The sequence below is a fragment of the Ictalurus furcatus genome, chromosome 11, assembly GCF_023375685.1.
Source record: "Ictalurus furcatus strain D&B chromosome 11, Billie_1.0, whole genome shotgun sequence".
In the NCBI taxonomy this organism is placed as follows: domain Eukaryota; kingdom Metazoa; phylum Chordata; class Actinopteri; order Siluriformes; family Ictaluridae; genus Ictalurus; species Ictalurus furcatus.
The window spans coordinates 14,540,039-14,558,317 of NC_071265.1; the positions used below are offsets into that span (position 1 = coordinate 14,540,039).

Sequence of the window (18,279 nt, forward strand, 5' to 3'; positions counted from 1 at the left end):
ACTAAGTATTAGTTTAGGGGTGTGCTCACTTCTGCAACCAGGTTATTGTACATTTTTTATTTTACTTTTTTTCAGTATAATGATTCTTATTGTTTTTCACTTAAATTTATATGTAAAAATTTCAAAATAAAGGTACAAAATGTTCTATTAGTGAATTGTTTTCATTCATTTTTTACTTTATTCATTTTTTTGGCAGAGCTATATCTTTAAGATTATTGCACAGTCTGGGTTTCTTAAAATGAATAACTCATGCAATAAATATGTTAAACATACAGTGGGGGAAATAAGTATTGGATATGTCAACATTTTTTTTCAGTAAATATATTTCCAATCAGGCTATTCACATGAATTTTTCACCAGATTTTGGAATTACCTCAAGAAATCTGGCAATATAAAGAATTTACAACATTAAAATCCATAAATAAAGTTATGTGTAATAAAGTGGAATGACATAGGGAAAAAGTATTGAACATGCTAAGAACAAGCAGTTCTCCAAGGCAAAGTAAGGCAAGGAACCAGGTGAAAGCTGTAAGTAATTATACTTCCTATATGTGCAAATTAATATCAGCTGGGTTAGTAAATTGGTGGTCTATCTCATCATGATGGGTAAAAGCAAAGAGCAGAAGAGTAGCCCAAGATCCAAGGACCACTCAGAAAGAGCTCCAGAAACAATTGGAGGCAGCAGGTACCATCATCAAAGAGAAAAAAATAGGCAATGCATTCCACTGCTCACGCTCACTGCGCAAGACTCCATTACTAAAGAAAAGGCATGTTGAAGTTTTAAAGTTTGCTACAACTCATTTGGACAAGCCTATGACATACTGGGAGAGTGTAGTCTGGTCAGACGAGAGCAAAATTGAATTTTGTGGCTGTTGGTTTCAGACAAAAAAAATAAAAAAAAAATCAAGGCGTTAGAATGGCCCAGTCAATCACCTGACGTGAAACCAATTGAACAAGATTTAACGACAAGATGTTTAGAAGTATGGGCCAAAATCACACCTGAATACTGCGGCCGATTAATTTCTTCATACAGGAAGCATCTTGAAGCTGTCATTACAAACAAAGGCTTCTCCACTAAGTATTAAATACATTTCAGTTAGCATGTTCAATACTTTTTTCCTGTATCATTCCACTTTATTACACATAACTTCATTTATGGACTTTAATGCTTGGATTCTTTATGTGTGGATTTCTTGAGTTAATACTGATGTCTGGTGAAAATGTCATGTTAATAGCCTCATTGGAAATATATTTACTGAAAAAAATGTTGTTTAATACTTATTTCCCTCACTGTAAGAATCATTTTTGTTAGTGGAAAAGTTGTTTCTTCAGTTGTTAGAGTGGAAATTTGGAATAATTTTGTATGACCTTAATAAAAGTAGCAGAAAGAGTTTGTACCAAGTAAATGAAATGGTACAATTAGCAATTTATTTAAGACAGAAGACCACAGTGATCTGATTTGGAACAAAGTTTGGAATTAAACTTTGGAATTTTAGTTTGGAACGAAAGTGATATGAGGACAAAAAACAATGGTCTTTGAGTCACCAAATCTGAAAATGAGAAGTGATAAAATTTAATGTCAAATCTGTGCGAAATATCATTCAACATCCATAAACATGCAAACACAGACATGTTTGTACAGAGGAGTTGCCTGATGCCATTCAAATTTAACTTAATATTTCAATTGCCATTCTACACTCTGTTATGCTAGGTCAAAACAGTTGTGTGTATCCAAAGGCCTAGTTAAATATCATGTTTAAAATGGGAAATTTACCAAGATTAAGGACTAAACAGCTCAACACCATGATGGTATTGCTTTATGTGGTATGTTCATAGAACTCAAACTCCAACCATCAAAATGTCTGTTGGGTCAAATCCTCAGCTGGAATTATATTTGATCTTAAATTAAGAACTGGTAGAAGTGAGCCACAGTTGAAACAGTATTTACTAAGAGAGTGCATATGTGTGCATTTTGCATTTGTGTAAAGCCCTTGTGATATAACAATACTAAATGCAAGGCTGAAAACATTATAATGGTGATATCATAACCCTTTTTTTACAATATATATTTCACATATCATGATGGTATTGTATATTGCTCAGACAATGAGTTAATAGAAGCAAACACAAAATAATAATGATTGCACTGTATATGGATAATGGTTAGTGTAGCTTGAATACTGGATATGTTTACAGACTCAATGACTAGGCATGACTACTGTAGTTGCTTACAGAATCCTCGTTTTTTCTTTCTCTTCTAGTCTGCATACTTTTAAAATGGGAAATAATTTAATGAACAACTTTTTTGTACACATATTTAATTACACAATGAATGCAGATCTGAATATAAAATGTAAATAATATTTGCCTAGAAGGAAATAAAACTGGGAAAATTTCATAGTTTCATACTCTAACAAAAATTTGCTTGACTACAAGAAGACAATGGGGGAGACCCCAGAGACCTCACAGTACATAACAAATTAAGACTGGAATGTCTCCTTTTTTACCTCTTATTTTACATTAGGATGACCAAGACTGCCTTTGCAAAACAAAACAAAAAAACAAACTATATATATATATATATATATATATATATATATATATATATATATATATATATATATATATATAAAATAAAAAACACAGCACAACAAAAACAAACTTATTCCTGGCAGTTTGACATAATTTCAAAAATATAAAGAGAATACCTGACATTTATATACAACTGAAAATGACTGAATTATCTGTTACAATTTGTTTGAAACTAAGCCTTGTAAAATAACATAAGCACGAGAGCATGATTAACAATAAACACATGAATTACTGTTTTGTTTTTTTTTAACCAAATTGCATATGGGGGGGAGGATTATGTCATTCTCCCCCCTTTTTTGTCCCTGTGCCAAATTTATGTAAGCAATATCAAATAGGATTTTGTCCTTTCATGGTTTGCTCTGAGAGGTTCCTTTGATTTCCATGGATGCCCTTTCCTTCTGTCCAGCATATTCTCCAATAAAGGATCCATCCTCGTTAAACTGAGCATCCCCATCGCCATAATCCACTATGCTGTCCCCACTGTCCCCTCGCTTCAGGTCTCGAGACAGTGAGTGCTGGCTGCCTTTCAGGGGTTTCTCATCATTATCACTGCATTAAAAAAAAAAAAAAAAAAAAAAAAAAAGAGACAGATGACTCAACAGGACTGCTTCTGGTCGAGTTTAGCCCCTTAAAATGCCACCTTAGTTCTTAAATATCCATCTTGAAGCATATTTATTCTGTAAGTACAATTTAACTAACAGTAAAAGTATGCAGTAAGGTATAATATTGTATGGTATCATTTGACATAAGGTTCTCTGTCCTATATGTCTGCATATAGAACAATACACTGAACAGACTGCACAATAAAGTAGACTATTCATCATAAAATATAATTTATATAACATGACATTTAATAAACATTTAAACTTAATCAAGCCTACACTCCCTTGTCTGAAAAAAATAAACAAAAAACTTCTCAACTCAGGATAGGCTACAGGAATAATAAAACAAAAAAATCTCCTAAGTACACTGTTTTTCATGACCAAATGTGCTAGCATACTAGCTGGCACTAATACTATTCATAGCTCCAGACATACTGTAATTACACTCGCTGCCATGGAGAACATAGAATTCCAAAAGTTGCACAACTTTGTGTATTCCGGCTTATGAGTCAGACCAGCAGGGCTGCCAGATAGTTTGGCTGCCAGTTATACACGTGAGTTGGTTAGGGAACAAAGACTTATAAAAAGAAGAAAAACGAGTCTCTCTTTTCCGATGCCTGAATTCTTTGGGCTACTTTCAGGTGCATTTGCATTGTTTTATGGAAGTAGTTGGGGTGGAAATTTTGCTGAGACCTGGCAACCCTGCACACCAGTAGAAGCCTGGCCAGAGAGACAATGTTTAATTAGCCATGTTTAATTTTGTTACATTCTAATGCACAGCTTTTATTTAATTATTTGCTGCTAATAGTCTGTATCACATAAACACTGTGTCATTATTATGTTTTAATTATTGTACTATTATAAATGTTGAATGTTTTAATCAATTGCAAATAGAAACCTAAGACACATATACAAGCAGTCAATGTTTATTTTTGCTGTTTTAAAACAAAAGCTGCATTTACATGGACAACAATAATCCACTCTTAACCTGATTAAGACCATACTTTGATTAAGAAACTACCATGTAAACAGCAATTTTTACTTACCTTAATCTAATTATGGTCATACTCTAATTAAGCTCTAATCGAATTAAGACAGGTGGAGTACTCCTGTTTTAGTCACATTATGGACGTGTATTACAGACATGTAAACACCTTAATCACATTATGAATGTCGTGTGAGTGTTTTCACTGCATTTTGCGACAGGACATGATCACACACGGCAGTTTTCAACATTTTACGGCGACCAAGAGAGTTCAGCTGCATCCCAAACCGCATACTTATCTACTATAGGCCTGTAGTGGGGAAAAATACATGTGTCTCGGCTACTATATAGACAGTAAGTACGCGGTTTGGGACACAGCTCACGGCTTCAAGCAGTTGTCTATTAGCACGTATAGCATGACAAATAATTAACTGCACTTAAGGCATTCGTTAAAAAATTAAATAAAAACACCCCAAACAGTATACAGTACCATAACGAAGACGAACTGTATGTTGATACGTGAAATTCTGGAGGGATGTCGGACGGCGTGGCGCGGTGACGTAATGACGCGGGCTGTTAATCTAATTATGTTCTAAAACATGTCAAACGGGAACATGAAAGGAGTATTCTAAAAGCGACACATGTAAACACCTTAATCACAATATTATCTTACTCAGAGTAAGGTCAATAATTAGATTACTGCTGTCCATGTAAACGTAGTCAATGTATCATATTGCATCTAATTTAAATTTGGTGTATGGTTACACCCCTATTATGTAGCTATGAGAGTGAGGATTGAAGTCTAGGCGATGGTCTAAGTGAAAGGAATATATGATTTTTCAATGTGATACATAAGGGGAAGCTGGGGAAAGAAAAGGAAGGCTGTGCATGAGTGATTGATGTACAACAAATTTTAAAAGTACTATTTATTCCCAATTTATGAGGACTTGCAGGTGGGTGAGAGGTTACAGCAACACCTGCTGAAAGGTACGTTCACATATACAGCGATTTTATCGCTGCAAGTCGCCAGTCACTGTACTATGAAGTCACCAGTAGGCATTCCTACTACTGGTTTCCATAGTAACATTTATCAGTGGTTGGAAACTAGCATTCCATTTTAAACAACAAACCAGTTTTCTTGCCGCTAAAATTAAATATTCTGGATGGAGAGTGTTTGTATATAAAATTCATCAATGTATATAGGCATCATATCCTATGACATGAAGGAGAAGCAGTGTGTGCTCTTTGCCATTGCGGCCATCTATCTGCAGCAAAAGCTTAGCTTATGGCCTCCTTCGGCTGCAGCCTCAATGTTTCCTGTGTGAAGTGTCCGACTTGGCGCTGCTTGTTGCCAGGCGCCAGAGCTGGCCGTGTCAGCCTCAGATTCTCAGTCCTTGTGCTAGTGAGCACAGGAGGCTACGGATCACGTGCGCTCTACTGCCTTGACTCCCAGTGGTAGTCACTGCACCAATTCACTCCAAATTTCCATGAAGTTAAACTTTCCTCAACTTTGTCACGTCGCTAGATACACCCACACTCCAACAGTTGCTGTCGCTCATTCGCCAGAAGTAGCCAACTCTCATTGAAAACGAATGGTCTCCGGTCTCTTTGTTGCTGCGAATCGCTGTATGTGTGAATGTAGCTTAAGACTTTTGGTAGCCTAGTTTAGTTTGATTTGTGGAGGAGGAAATTTAAAGTGTATGAATGTTGGGAAGTATTTTATACTGGGCACTCACAGTAGTTGAATGAACTATTTGCTGCTACTACCTACAACTATTCCTCCTCCTTACAACTAGTGCTCTTACTGGTAAATACTACTACTATTTCTACCATTCCACTACTACTACTACTACTACTACTACTAGTACTACTACTAGTACTACTACTATTCCTACCATTCCACTTCTACTACTACAACATCTGCACTTCTTAATATTTGCACCCCTAACTCTTTAAAAATAAAGAAATAAATGGGAGAAAAAAATATCCACACTTTTCATCTGGTATTGGATAATCTAAATTTTGGGATGGTGGGCCTACACACACTGAGCTCTCAAAGAGAATGTTATGAAATGGATCACTTAAAGATTAATGAAATGAACACAGATATCGCTGCCCTGGAGGCAAGTGCCTTTCAATTATACCAGATTGTCCCTCACATTATCTCCTGCTGAGAACTGGGCATACTCCATTTAGTTTTGTTCCAAAAAACAAACACATTTCAATTTAACAGTGATGCAATTACGCCTAATTTCTATCACAACACTTGAGCTACATACCAAGCACTCTGAAATAAAAACACTGATTTAACATGAGCAATGTGTAGTTGTTGGATTTTTGTTTTTGTTGTTTGTTTATTATTTTCCCCCCAGACATCCTTATATACATGAGTTGACAAGGTTACAGCATTTCTATATGGAGTGACTTTAGACTTGGCCTACCTGTATTCACAGAAAGTGTCATCATTTATGCCTTGAGACTCCAAGTCTGGATGGAGATCTTCCTTCTCTTTCACTACCGAAAGGGGGATAAATATAGTTCTTTTAATTTCATTAACACAACTATTAAGGTAAATGAACCAATAAATTAAAGTGGAAATGTTTTATGTGACTAGATCCATCCTGTGTAGTCAATTACTGTCGCCATGATGTAAAAGCTATACTGGTAACAATAAGGTCGGGCTAATACCGAGTACAATTCCCCAATTTGGAATATAATAAACAATAGCAATTGCTGACTATCCTGAGCACGGCGCTTCTTATAGAAAATATTTAGAACAGTATGATTTACACAGGCAGTGATTTTTGAGCTTTTTACTAGTAAGTTATACATAATTTCACTTTTAGCATTTAGATTTTTGCCTAATTTGAAAGATATATCTTGTATAATTTTATATAGTATTTTTTAATAGGAGGAATTTAACAGATAAAATTTCACACCCTATCTTTTATTTACTGCATGGTTCATCCATACTGATGCTGTCATCCGAATATACATATGTTGGTCTTTCTTTCTACATATTTTATGTTGTAAAATTTCTTGAATTCTGTTCCTCATCAAGCTCCTTCTCTCTCTGTTTCTCTCTTTCAAACATCACTAATCTTTTTTGTAGTAGCTCTGTTCAGAGGTTCTTTCTTTGCTAACTATCTATCATCTGTCTGTCTATCTGTCACTCCCCCACCCTGCAATGCCCGTGGGTAATTGGCTCCTGGTGATAAGTGAACACAAAGAGGTTGATGGAGGTGCATTTGATGCAGGTCCTTACCCGAGTACTTCCCTCCTTTGTTCCTGTTTACAAAGCAAGTGATGAGCACGATGAGTGTGAGTAAAGCCACAGCACACATCAATCCAATAAACCAACCCTGATTTGAAATTCCACTGTGAATGCTGGCCAAACCTGAGGAACATAACAATTTGTTCACACAATTTTGCTGGACCGTCTTGTGCTATTGACTGTTTATATTGACAAAGCCTTTCTTAGGCCAGCTTATCAATGTGCAGACTAGTAGAATGGAAATGTAACAGTTACTTAATAATTAACAGCCAACCTGATTGTACAATTAATCAATTTAAGATGCTGGAAAAAAAAAACACCTAATTCCTTTCACTGAGCTGGTAACATTTAGAGATTATTGATCACAGTTGAGAAGTATGTTCAAGGACAATGACATGGCAATGGGACGCTTGTTGGCAGAGAACCCCTCCCCTCACCTTTGGCCCTGGTCTTGATAACATCTTCAAAAATGCTAGAACTATCATGCCAGCTTTTAACCATAACTCGTACTGTATATTCTGTCCCAGGCTCCAGCTCCTTAATGACCAGGAAAGTCTTAGAGGAGTTAACGGCCTCAGATATCTTCCAGTTACCTTCACCTACAGAAGGTGCATAACCAGGGAAGGGTTAGGCAGGGGTTAGTAAGCCAGAAACATGAAGTTAGTATTAATTAAATACAGGGGTTGCTAAGGTGTTACTAAGCCAGAAAGAATAATTTAGGTTAAAAAAAAAGAGAGAGAACGTTAGCACTAAGAAAGTCAAAGTGATCTAAATAATTAATTTTATGATTGTGCTTTATAATCATTGCATACATTATATTTACTTTGACTTTGTGACTTGTATAAATTTATCAATTAAAGTTCAGTATCAGCCTTGTTAGCTATAAAGAATGGTAAGATGGGCTTACGGTTTTTCATATATGCAACATATAACTCTGAATCCATTTGTTCCTTCCCCAGAATCCAGCTGATATTTGCAAAGTTGTCGCTAACTGAGGCACTAATATTCAACACAGTGGGTGCTGACAGGAACAAGAGGGAAAGAAAAATAACATGGCAAGAAAAAGAACAAAAAGTTGTTAGTGTATATCAAGAGAGATCTGTGTTCAAGAAAAAAAAGTTTTGATAGTTTGTTTCAGGAAGGAAGCAGGATTATTTTGTGTATGTGGCCGTCTTTAAGAAATTACATGAATAAAATGTTGGTTATTAGCATAAAAGCAGCATCTGTGCTATTGCTCAGTGCATTAAGACAGCAAAATAAGAACAGACAGGATGGACTACTTTTATGTAACATCACTAACAGAAAAATCGCTTTATAATATTGAAGCAAAATGATAAACCATGTCTCCAAGGCATGTTGTTTTTGAGCATCTTTTAGTTTCTCTGTTGTGCCAAAAACATGCTGAAAGTTTTAGCCTCCTGATGCTAAATTAATAATTACTTATTTGGCTCAGAGATGTATGTAATTAAATTAAAATTTAATTAATAACCAGCTTGAGCTAAGTTTCAGGAATCTACACCAACCATAAATACGAAATAATAAGGAAGCCATATTTCACAAAATAAGAAGAAAAAAAAAAAATAAATAAATAACCCAAACTAATAGACAAGCACTGGAAGCTTTATTAATGGTCGCCACTATGACACACAGTACACAATCTAACATCAGCATACTGGCTAATTGTTTTCACCATTTTTGGGTGTCCCAATTAGGCAAAGTGTCTTGAGCTGTCAGCTTTATTTAATCTACATCTCACTCATGGAAACGTCTTCCTTCATGACCAGACATGATAATCACATCCATCACACTCTTCCGTCAGGCCGAATGTTTCTGCATACATAGCTTCTGGCACACATTCTCTCCCATCACACCATTCGAAAATGTCACCTGCTAATTTCAGACGTGTTTCTTTGCTCCCTGTCACAGCAGCAATTCACGTAAATCGCAGTTCACTCTGATGATTTCATGTCACAAGTAAAAAAAAAAGGAGTGGGGGGCTATAAATATCGAGTGCTGCTGGCTGGGTCATTTGCTGCTGGAGAGTGGGATTAAATGAGACAGGAAGCATCTGCCAGTGTAGCAGTATAGGAGAAGCCCTCACACCAGGCCAAAAAACACCAAAAGCCATGGGAGCAAAGAAAATGTTCTGATCCACAGCTTTCAACTGTTTCCATTTATCCACTTAAGTAGTGGCAGCTGACTCTCTATGTAGCTCTGTCTTTCACCTCTCTAGCTGCTACCCCCAACTGTCACACATGAGAAGTTCTTACCCGTTCAGATGCTGGCTGTTTGCTTGGGATTGTGCCACTAAAGCTTTTCCACCAGGTTAACAAAGCATGGCCTATCTGTGCTTCACGTTTGATCAGTTACTGACAGTGGAAATGTAACAAGCTCTTGCCTCTAAGCGTTCAGTTTACTACATCTATTTCCAACTAAATAAATATCAGCATTATTTTTAATGCACACATCATACTGACATACAGACAATCTCCTTTTCTGTTCCATTTTCTCTTTTTTATAACCTAATTAGTCATGTATAGACCATCTATTTTGGACAACCTGTGACTAATTTTAAATATGGACTCATGTTTAATACCTATAGAAGAAAGTGTGGCTTTAGCCACAGGGGAGACAGAAGGTTTTCTTGGAGTCAAATGAGTTCTGGACTGTCCTGAAAAGAAAAATACAATCTTGAGTTTGTCCACTACAGTTTCTTAGTAAAGTTTCTACTAGGCTTTAAGTTAATGAATCCATGCATGCTACCCTACTGGACTCTAGTGAACTGCAGAACTATTAAACACAGGAAAAATTTAAGAGTTATTTGATGGAGACAAGGACTCTTTCAAGTACGGTATTAGATTTACTACAGTGTTGATAAACATTCTGTGATCAGAGAACATTTCTAAATTTAATGGCCTTTCTCATCTATATAAAAAAAGAGTTGTATCTCATAATTAGGTTTGTTGTCACTTTTTTTTTTTTTAACACAATAGTGATCTCTATGGCTGAGTTATAGTGTTTCTTTTTTAAGATGAGCATGAAAAGACAAAAAAATCTACTTTATTTAAACAGCTATTAAATGGAAATACTTCCATTTTATTTAGCATTTCTAATTTAATAATCTAAAGTACCACTAATGTTAGTACTACTATTACTAAATCTACATCTATGGAATAAAGAAGACCATACTGCTGGTGAAAGTATGCACATCTGTTGAAGCTGGCAAATCAAATAAAAAAAGCCATAAAAACAAGAAAAAAATGAATGAAAGAGACAGCTTGTTAAAGACAGCACACATTGAAAGTAAATAGCATCTACTTTCCGTTGAAAGCAATGCAAATTACCAAGGTGTTGTAAGGAAATGCTCCCTAGCAGCAGGCATGGAGAAATGCTGAGCTCTTACAAATTGGGATCTTCAAATTGTTCCCTGTAATACTGCTGAACACTGAGTTTACATTACATCATGTAAGACTTATATTCCTGCTTTCCTCTCCTCCTGACAATATTGAGTCCCATAGTCTGTCTAATGGTCTGTTGTTGATAAAGGAAATAAGATATCAAACTGCATATGAAATAGGCAATTCAATTTCCTAACTGTTCTTTTTATTATGCCATATATTAATGCAAGGCTACAAGCTTATGGCTCTCATGATATCTTTGCTGCGACTATGTGGATCCCCAGTCAAGTAAAAATAATAAATAACTTTTTATTGATCATTATTCTTTTTTAAGTATGTAAAAACATTGTATTCAACACAGCACATATTCTGGCACATTTAGTTGATCACTACATCATTACCAAATATGAAATGATAACTACATTATTTCATTACTTCCTGGAGGTGACATTATTTATTTTCCCTTTCTAAAGCTTTCACCCTTCCCCCAAATCAATAAGCACTTGGTCTTCCTTGACAGTGATGAATGTTACTGCTCCCACACTGCTATGATATTGTTTAGCAATAAAGAAGCGCATAGATGGGCATATGAAAAGCATGGTGGAATGAGAGGGAAAATGAACATCCTCTGACATGGATGGATGATCAGAAACTATTGACTCGGTCATCCATATCAGAGGACCAAGATCTCTGCCGTGTAAGCTGGGATCCATGCACGAGTCTCATTCGTAAAACAGCTATGCCCTGGTACTCACGTGCTTCTGGGATGGTGATGTACTCCTCACTAGTTACTGGGCCACAGCCTGTTTGTGTGCAGTAATACAGGTAGAACCTGTAGCGGCTAACTGGTTCCAGGTCCTTGAGGTGCCATTTATTTGTATCTGGATTGGTGATGTTCACAGTCAGCAGGGGTCCCACTTCCTCTGTGCTGTTAACTAAACAGAAAGTTTGGAATACAACTCAGATTTGCAAGATACATGAGTAGTGGACTTACTCTACTGTTGTGTATTTTACTCCCAGTCCTGGAAGGCCACTTCACTACACATTTAGCTGACTTTTTTTTTTTTAATCTAAAGTGACATTGATAACAATTAAGATTGGATACAACTGAGCAACTGAGAGTTAATGGCCTTCTGATCAGCAGCCCACAGCTTTAACCACTGAGCCACTGGTTTCGTCCCTCAAACTAAGACGCCCAGATGTAAAACTCTGTGGGATGGGCGGTTGAAAAATTCTCATTGCATTCACTGGGATTGATTACCACAAACAACAAATACCTCAGCCTTCTATGTCACAAGACAAGTGACAAGATTGACCTCTAGACAGGCTCAGATAATGCATCTCATTCACATACCATGCTGGACCCTGTAGAACCATGTCCTCTCGCATGCTGGGATGATTGATTAAGCTCTTAAAGGGTTTGATGATTACTTGAGAGGAATATAGTGCATTGTGGGTGGAAATCACTGAGCTGTGGAGAGCTTTGATCTCCCAATAATGTGAGTGGTCTGGAATATTCCAAAATGATAAAGACCTTAATTCATTAAATTAATTAAAATAATGTGTGATATGCTAATAATTACAATATGCAATCGGTAAATAACTACCTCATTATAACATATGTTCCCTATCAAAGGGAACTCCACGTTGTGTTTGGTCAACGCTTTGGGAAGCGCCCTCACACATGACCGGCATCAGAAGCTTGTGTAACATCATGCCTATTTATAGGCCTGCCATGATCAGGTGATGTGGCAATTAAGCGTGTCACGTGATACATATACTGCACCTGTGAACCATACCGTCAGCCTTATTATCTTCAGCTAGACTGCATGTCGGTCGTTTGTGTAATGCTCACAAAAAGACGCTTCATTTCCTCTCTATCTTTTCAAAAAAAGAAAGAAAAATCTTTACTTTTCTGCCCCTTTCAAAAAAGGGAAAAAAGAGACTGAGCGAGAGAGACTTCAGGAAGTGTGTTGCGCCTTGCTCCTGTTTCATCACGGGGGATGGACGGACACACTTTTTGTGTGAAGTGTTTAGGGATGGAGCATGCCACTCAAGGGGTCTGCTGTGAGCACTGTGAATTTTACAATTACGCAGCTCCGCTCGTGACTCGCTCTCTTCTCTGCCGAAGGGAGATGGGTTTCACAGCCTCACGGATCAGGTCCTGGGGATCTTGTATGGATCTGGAAGAGGAGCCGGAGATGAGCACCGCTATATCTCTTGCTCTGTCTTCCGGGTCCGGCTCTCTGCCTGACTTTGGAGCTCGCGTCGCGAATCCTCCTGCTATGGAAAGCCACAAACCAAAAAAACCCTCTCTGACTCCAATGAGCCAGTAGGGGGTGCCATTGCACCAAAAACAGATAGCAGCTCTCAAGCATATAAAGAGCTGCTTGAGGTGATTACTAGGGCAGTGGAAGTGGCTCGTAGCAGGCTGGATGAGCGCTTCCTCCCCAGTGAAAATAAATCTCCCTTACGCCACTGAAAACTCCCCTTTTTCCAGAAGTGCATAATGAAATATCACACTTCTGGGGAAAACCATACACTAGCCATGTTTATAACCCCGCAACGTCTGATTATTTGGCCATCATGGGGAGTGAACAGCACGGCTATTTAGTTATGCCGAAGTTGGAGGAGACGCTTGCGAGCTACTTCTCTCCATCGATGGCAAGTAATTTAGGGGGGCTTTCCTTTCCAATTCATGTAAGGCCACCTTGGTGTTGGCGGACAAAGTCTCTGCGGTAGCGGATCTTGCTTGTGGGTCACTGCTTACAATCACAGTGTTGCAGGCCTAACAAGCAGACCTGTTGAGTGAGCTTGACACTGAGGAGGAAATTGGGCCCGAGGCAGTAGCAAAGCTGTGCAGTGCCATGGATTTGTCTCTTTGGGTGACCAAGCAAATGGCCCGTCATATCGGCCGTTCAATGGGTAGCTTTGTTGCAGTGGAGAGGCACTTATGGCTTGACCTCTCAGGGATGGGAGACAAAGATAAGGTCTCCTTGCTGGACGCCCCTGTTAAACCTTCCGGCCTGTTCGGCGGCATGGTTAATTCCATAGCCGATGAATTTCATGAAGCAAAACAGTAAATGGCAGCGTTCAGCCAGTTCCTTCCACGTTGTGTCGAGTTCGCCCAGGCATTCATGAGTGGAGCCCAGGCCAGTGCTAGTGCAAGGGGTGACACAGAAGGCAAGTGTGGCAGCCCACCTACCCCCGCGGAGAGCCAGGGGGACTGGGTGGCCACAGTCACAGGCTGCTAATAGGCCTGATCTGAGAATGATCATAAAGGCCAAGCAGGCAAGGATGGAGCAGTCCTGAGGGGCCATGGAGGGACGTATCAGGGTATGTGAGGTTGTTAGAGCAGATAGCCCCCGTGCTACTGTAGGGCCTCCCCTAGTCAAGGACGTCTCAAGTTTTCAGTCTTCTCTGGTCAGCGAGCTGTCACAGGCAATGAAAATCCGATGCGTTCCCTCCAACAAAATGTGGAAAAGTTAACGTCACTAAAAGACAATCTGGCAGCATGTAAACTACTGCCAAATGTGTCTCCATGGTTTCTATCTACCATAGAAAAGGGTTACTAGGTCCAATTCAGAGCTCGATCCCCCTGGTTCAGAGGTGTGCTCACCACAGTAGTCAGCACAGAGCAGAGCCCAAAGTTAGCACAGGAGGTAAGATCCCTGTTGGACAAAGGGGCCATAGAACATGTACCCAGTTTCCTAAGGGAGGGAGGTTTTTACAGCTGTTATTTCCTGGTCTGCAAAAAAGATGGGAGTATGCTGCCAACTTTAGATCTGCGTCATCTGAACCATACTCTTCGGACATACAGGTTCAAGATACTGATGCACAAACTTATCATTCCGCAGATTCAGTTTGAGGACTGGTTTGTGACGATAGATCTAAAAGATGCATACTTACTCATAGGAATATTGCCAAGTCACAGGAAGTTCCTGAGGTTCGCGTTTGGAGGCAACACATACCAATATCGGGTTATTCCCTTCAGGCTAGCTTTATCCCCTTGAAACTTAACAAAGTGCATGGATGCCACTCTGACTCCGACTCCAGGGTATCGGTGTACTAAACTACCTGGACGACTGGTTAATTATAGCACAATCCAGGGAACTGGTGCTTCAGCATTGTTCTCACCCACATGAGGAGCTTGAGGCTCAGGTTGAACTTCAAGAAAAGTATGATTTCTCTAATACAGAGGACAAATTTTCAAGGAGTTATATGGGATTCTGCTATGATGAGGGTGTTTCTATCCCCAACACGCATAGGGTCACTCCTATCAACATTGAGCAAGATAAAGCTGGATCTTGGCATTCCCTCTATGAGAGGATATTGGAGCTTATGGCAGCAGCAGCCAACATCATACCATTGGGCCTATTGCACAGGAGACCGTTTCAGTGGTGGCTAAAAAGTTGGGGGTTTCACCCAAGTAATCAGTGTCATGCGGCGATGCCTACGTGTTCTGAGAATTTGGAGGTGTCCCCAGTTTCTAGCCTCTGTTCACACTCTAGGGGCATCTGCTTATCGCAAGACCATAATGACAGATGTGTCCCACACAGGCTGGGACGCAGTCTTAGATGGCTGTCCAGCTCACAGTCTTTGGAGCAGCCCTCATCTGGAGTGGCATATAAATCACCTAGAGATGTGGACCATATTTCTAGCACTGAAGTTCTTTCTTCCTCAATTAACAGGTCACCATGTGTTAGTTGTGACAGACAACACAGCGGTGGTCTCATATATTAACCTCCAGGGAGGGTTACGTTCACGCCCCCTGTTCAGGCAGGCACAAATAATTCTTCTCTGGGCAGAGGGAAGGTTATTGTCAGTGAGTGTAATGTACATTCTGGGCAGCCAGAATGTGGGGGCAGACGGGACGGGACGGGACGAGGGGGGGGTGGAGGCTCCGTCCACAAGTGGTGGGGTCCATATGGCGGAGGCTCGGCCAAGCGGAAGTGGATGTGTTCGCCTCCGAGGAGACAACAGACTGCCCGCTGTGGTTTGTCCTCACTGCTCCCACATCATTAGGGTTGGCCGCCATTGTGCACATGTGGCCAAGGTCGCATCTATATGCTTTTCCCCCGATCACTCTGCTCACACAAATTCTAGCGAGAGTTCTCCAAGACCGTCTACGTCTGCTGCTAGTAGCACCTTATTGGCCAGCTCGAATATGGTTCTCAGATATATCCCTGCTAGACAGCACTGCTTGGGAGATTCCCATCTGCAGGGATCTACTGTCTCAAGCTAGAGGGCTGATTTATAATCCTTGACTGGAACTATGGAAACTGTGGGTCTGGCCCCTGAGGGGCACCAGCTCATAAATTCTGGTCTCACAACTGAGGTTGTAGAGACCACCTTGAACACTAGAGCACCATCCATGAGGAAATTGTACACGCTCAAGTGGCAACTTTTTGTCTCGTGGTGTGAGGAACATCAGCTAGACCCAGTGAACTGTGCAATAGTTTCTCAGCGGGGTTGGCTCCTTCTACAGTCAGGGTCTACGTGGTCGCCATTTCGGCCAGCCACGCCCCTATTGATGGAGCCTCTGTGGGGCAACATCCTCTAACTTCGAGGTTTATGCATGGTGTCAGGCAGCTGAGGCCCATCTGCAGACCACGCATACCTTCCTGGGATCTTCTGTGGTCCTGGAAGGTCTGTCGAGCGCCCCATTTGAGCCCTTAGTGTCAGCCTCTGAGAAGCTTGTAACTCTAAACGTAGCTCTTCTGCTGGCCCTGACATCTCTCAAGTGAGAAGGAGATCTACAAGCTCTCTCTGCTGCCCCTTCCTGTCTTGACTTTATCTCTAGATTAGCCAAGGCCTTCCTGTACCCTAGTGGGGATTATATTCCTAAAGTGCCTACATCGGCTGCTCAGCCTGTAGTGTTGCAGGCTTTCTGCCCTCCGTTCCTCACACCGGAACAAGAGAGAATGCACTTACTGTGTCCAGTAAGGGCTCTCTGCATTTATGTCCACCGCTCTAGCCAGTGGCATAAGTCAGAGCAGCTGCTGGTCTGCTTCGGCGGCGACAGTACAAGTGTTGCTGTGTCGAACAGCGCATCTCTAATTGGATAGTGGAAGCAATCGCTGTCACTTATGAGGCGCACGGTCTCACTATGCCTCTGGGCATAAAGGATCATTCCACTAGGGGGGTCACCTCCTCGAAAGCTTTGTCCAAAGGGGTATCCTTACAGGATGTGTGTGTGCTGCTCCTTGGATATTCATTACTCTGCGGGGTCGAGTGTCTTGCAATGACCCTGGGAACTCAAAGGGAACTCCACATTGCGTTTGCTCAACGCTTTGAGAGCGAGAATACCCACTTTGTCATACCAAGGGTACGGCCTGTTCAAAATGAACAGTGCCTGTGAATTGCGTCTTCGCTTCAGATAATAGAGGCTGACGGTGCGATTCACAGGTGCAGTATATACCTGATCACGGCAGGCCTCTAAACAGGGATGATGTTGCATGAACTTCACATGCAGATGATTTATTGATAACCCAGATGATTTAGTTTCCCTTTGTAAAGACACACACACACACACATATATATATATATATATATATATATATATATATATATATATATATATATACACACACACATACACACACACAGTGAGGGAAATAAGTATTGGACACGAGCATTTTTTCAGTAAATATATTCACACGAGGCTATTCACATGAAATTTTCAAGAAACATTGGTATTAACTCAAGAAATTGAGAAATATAAAGAATTCACAACATTAAATTCCATAAATAAAGTTATGTGTAATAAAGTGGAATGGCATAGGAAAAAAGTATTGAACCCGCTAAGAAAAAGCAGTTCTCCAAGGCAAGGTTAGGCAAGGAACCAGCTGAAATGCGTAAGTAATTATACCCCCTATCTGTGCAAATAGTCAGACGAGTAGCCCAAGAGCCAAGGAGCACTCGGAAAGAGCTCCAGAAACACTTGGAGGCAGCAGGTGCCTTCATCACAGAGAAAACAATAGGCAATGCACTCCACTGCTAACACTCACCCCACAAAACTCCATTACTAAAGAAAAGGCATGTCGAAGCTTGTTTAAATTTTGCTGCAACTCATTTGGACAAGCGTATGAAATACTGGGAGAGTGTAGTCTGGTCAGACAAGAGCAAAAGTTAACTTTTTGGCTGTCATACTACACACCATGTTTGGGGAAAAAAATGGCACTGCACATCACACTTAAAACACTATACCAACAGTGGGTTTGGAAGTGGAAGCATCATGGTGTGGGGCTGTTTTTCATCGTATGGTAGTGGCAGACTTCATATAATTGAAGGAACGATGAATGGAGCCCTTGACGGGGAGATTCTTGAGAAGAATCTGCTGCCATCCTCCAGGATGATGAATTTGAGACATGGGTGGAGCTTCCAACAGGACAACGATCCAAAGCATACGGCAAAGGAAAGAATTAG

General features: G+C 40.0%; 1 protein-coding gene across 4 annotated transcripts in view; it reads right to left on the reverse strand.

Moving 5' to 3' along the window:
- Nucleotides 1–2,617: 2,617 nt before the first annotated feature.
- chl1b (cell adhesion molecule L1-like b) overlaps nt 2,618–18,279 on the reverse strand; it is a 120,858-nt gene continuing 105,196 nt past the window's right edge. For 3 of the 4 annotated variants that reach the window (XM_053635830.1, XM_053635829.1, XM_053635831.1), the window contains 4 exons: nt 11,607–11,786; nt 7,445–7,576; nt 6,621–6,693; nt 2,618–3,141 (listed from right to left, as the gene is read on the reverse strand). In XM_053635830.1, coding sequence (XP_053491805.1) covers nt 2,940–3,141; nt 6,621–6,693; nt 7,445–7,576; nt 11,607–11,786 — 587 coding nt within the window. In that variant the 3' untranslated portion in view covers nt 2,618–2,939. Of the gene's footprint in view, nt 3,142–6,620; nt 6,694–7,444; nt 7,577–7,751; nt 8,053–8,360; nt 8,475–11,606; nt 11,787–18,279 lie in introns of those variants that run through there. The other variant, XM_053635832.1, reaches the window with a different exon arrangement.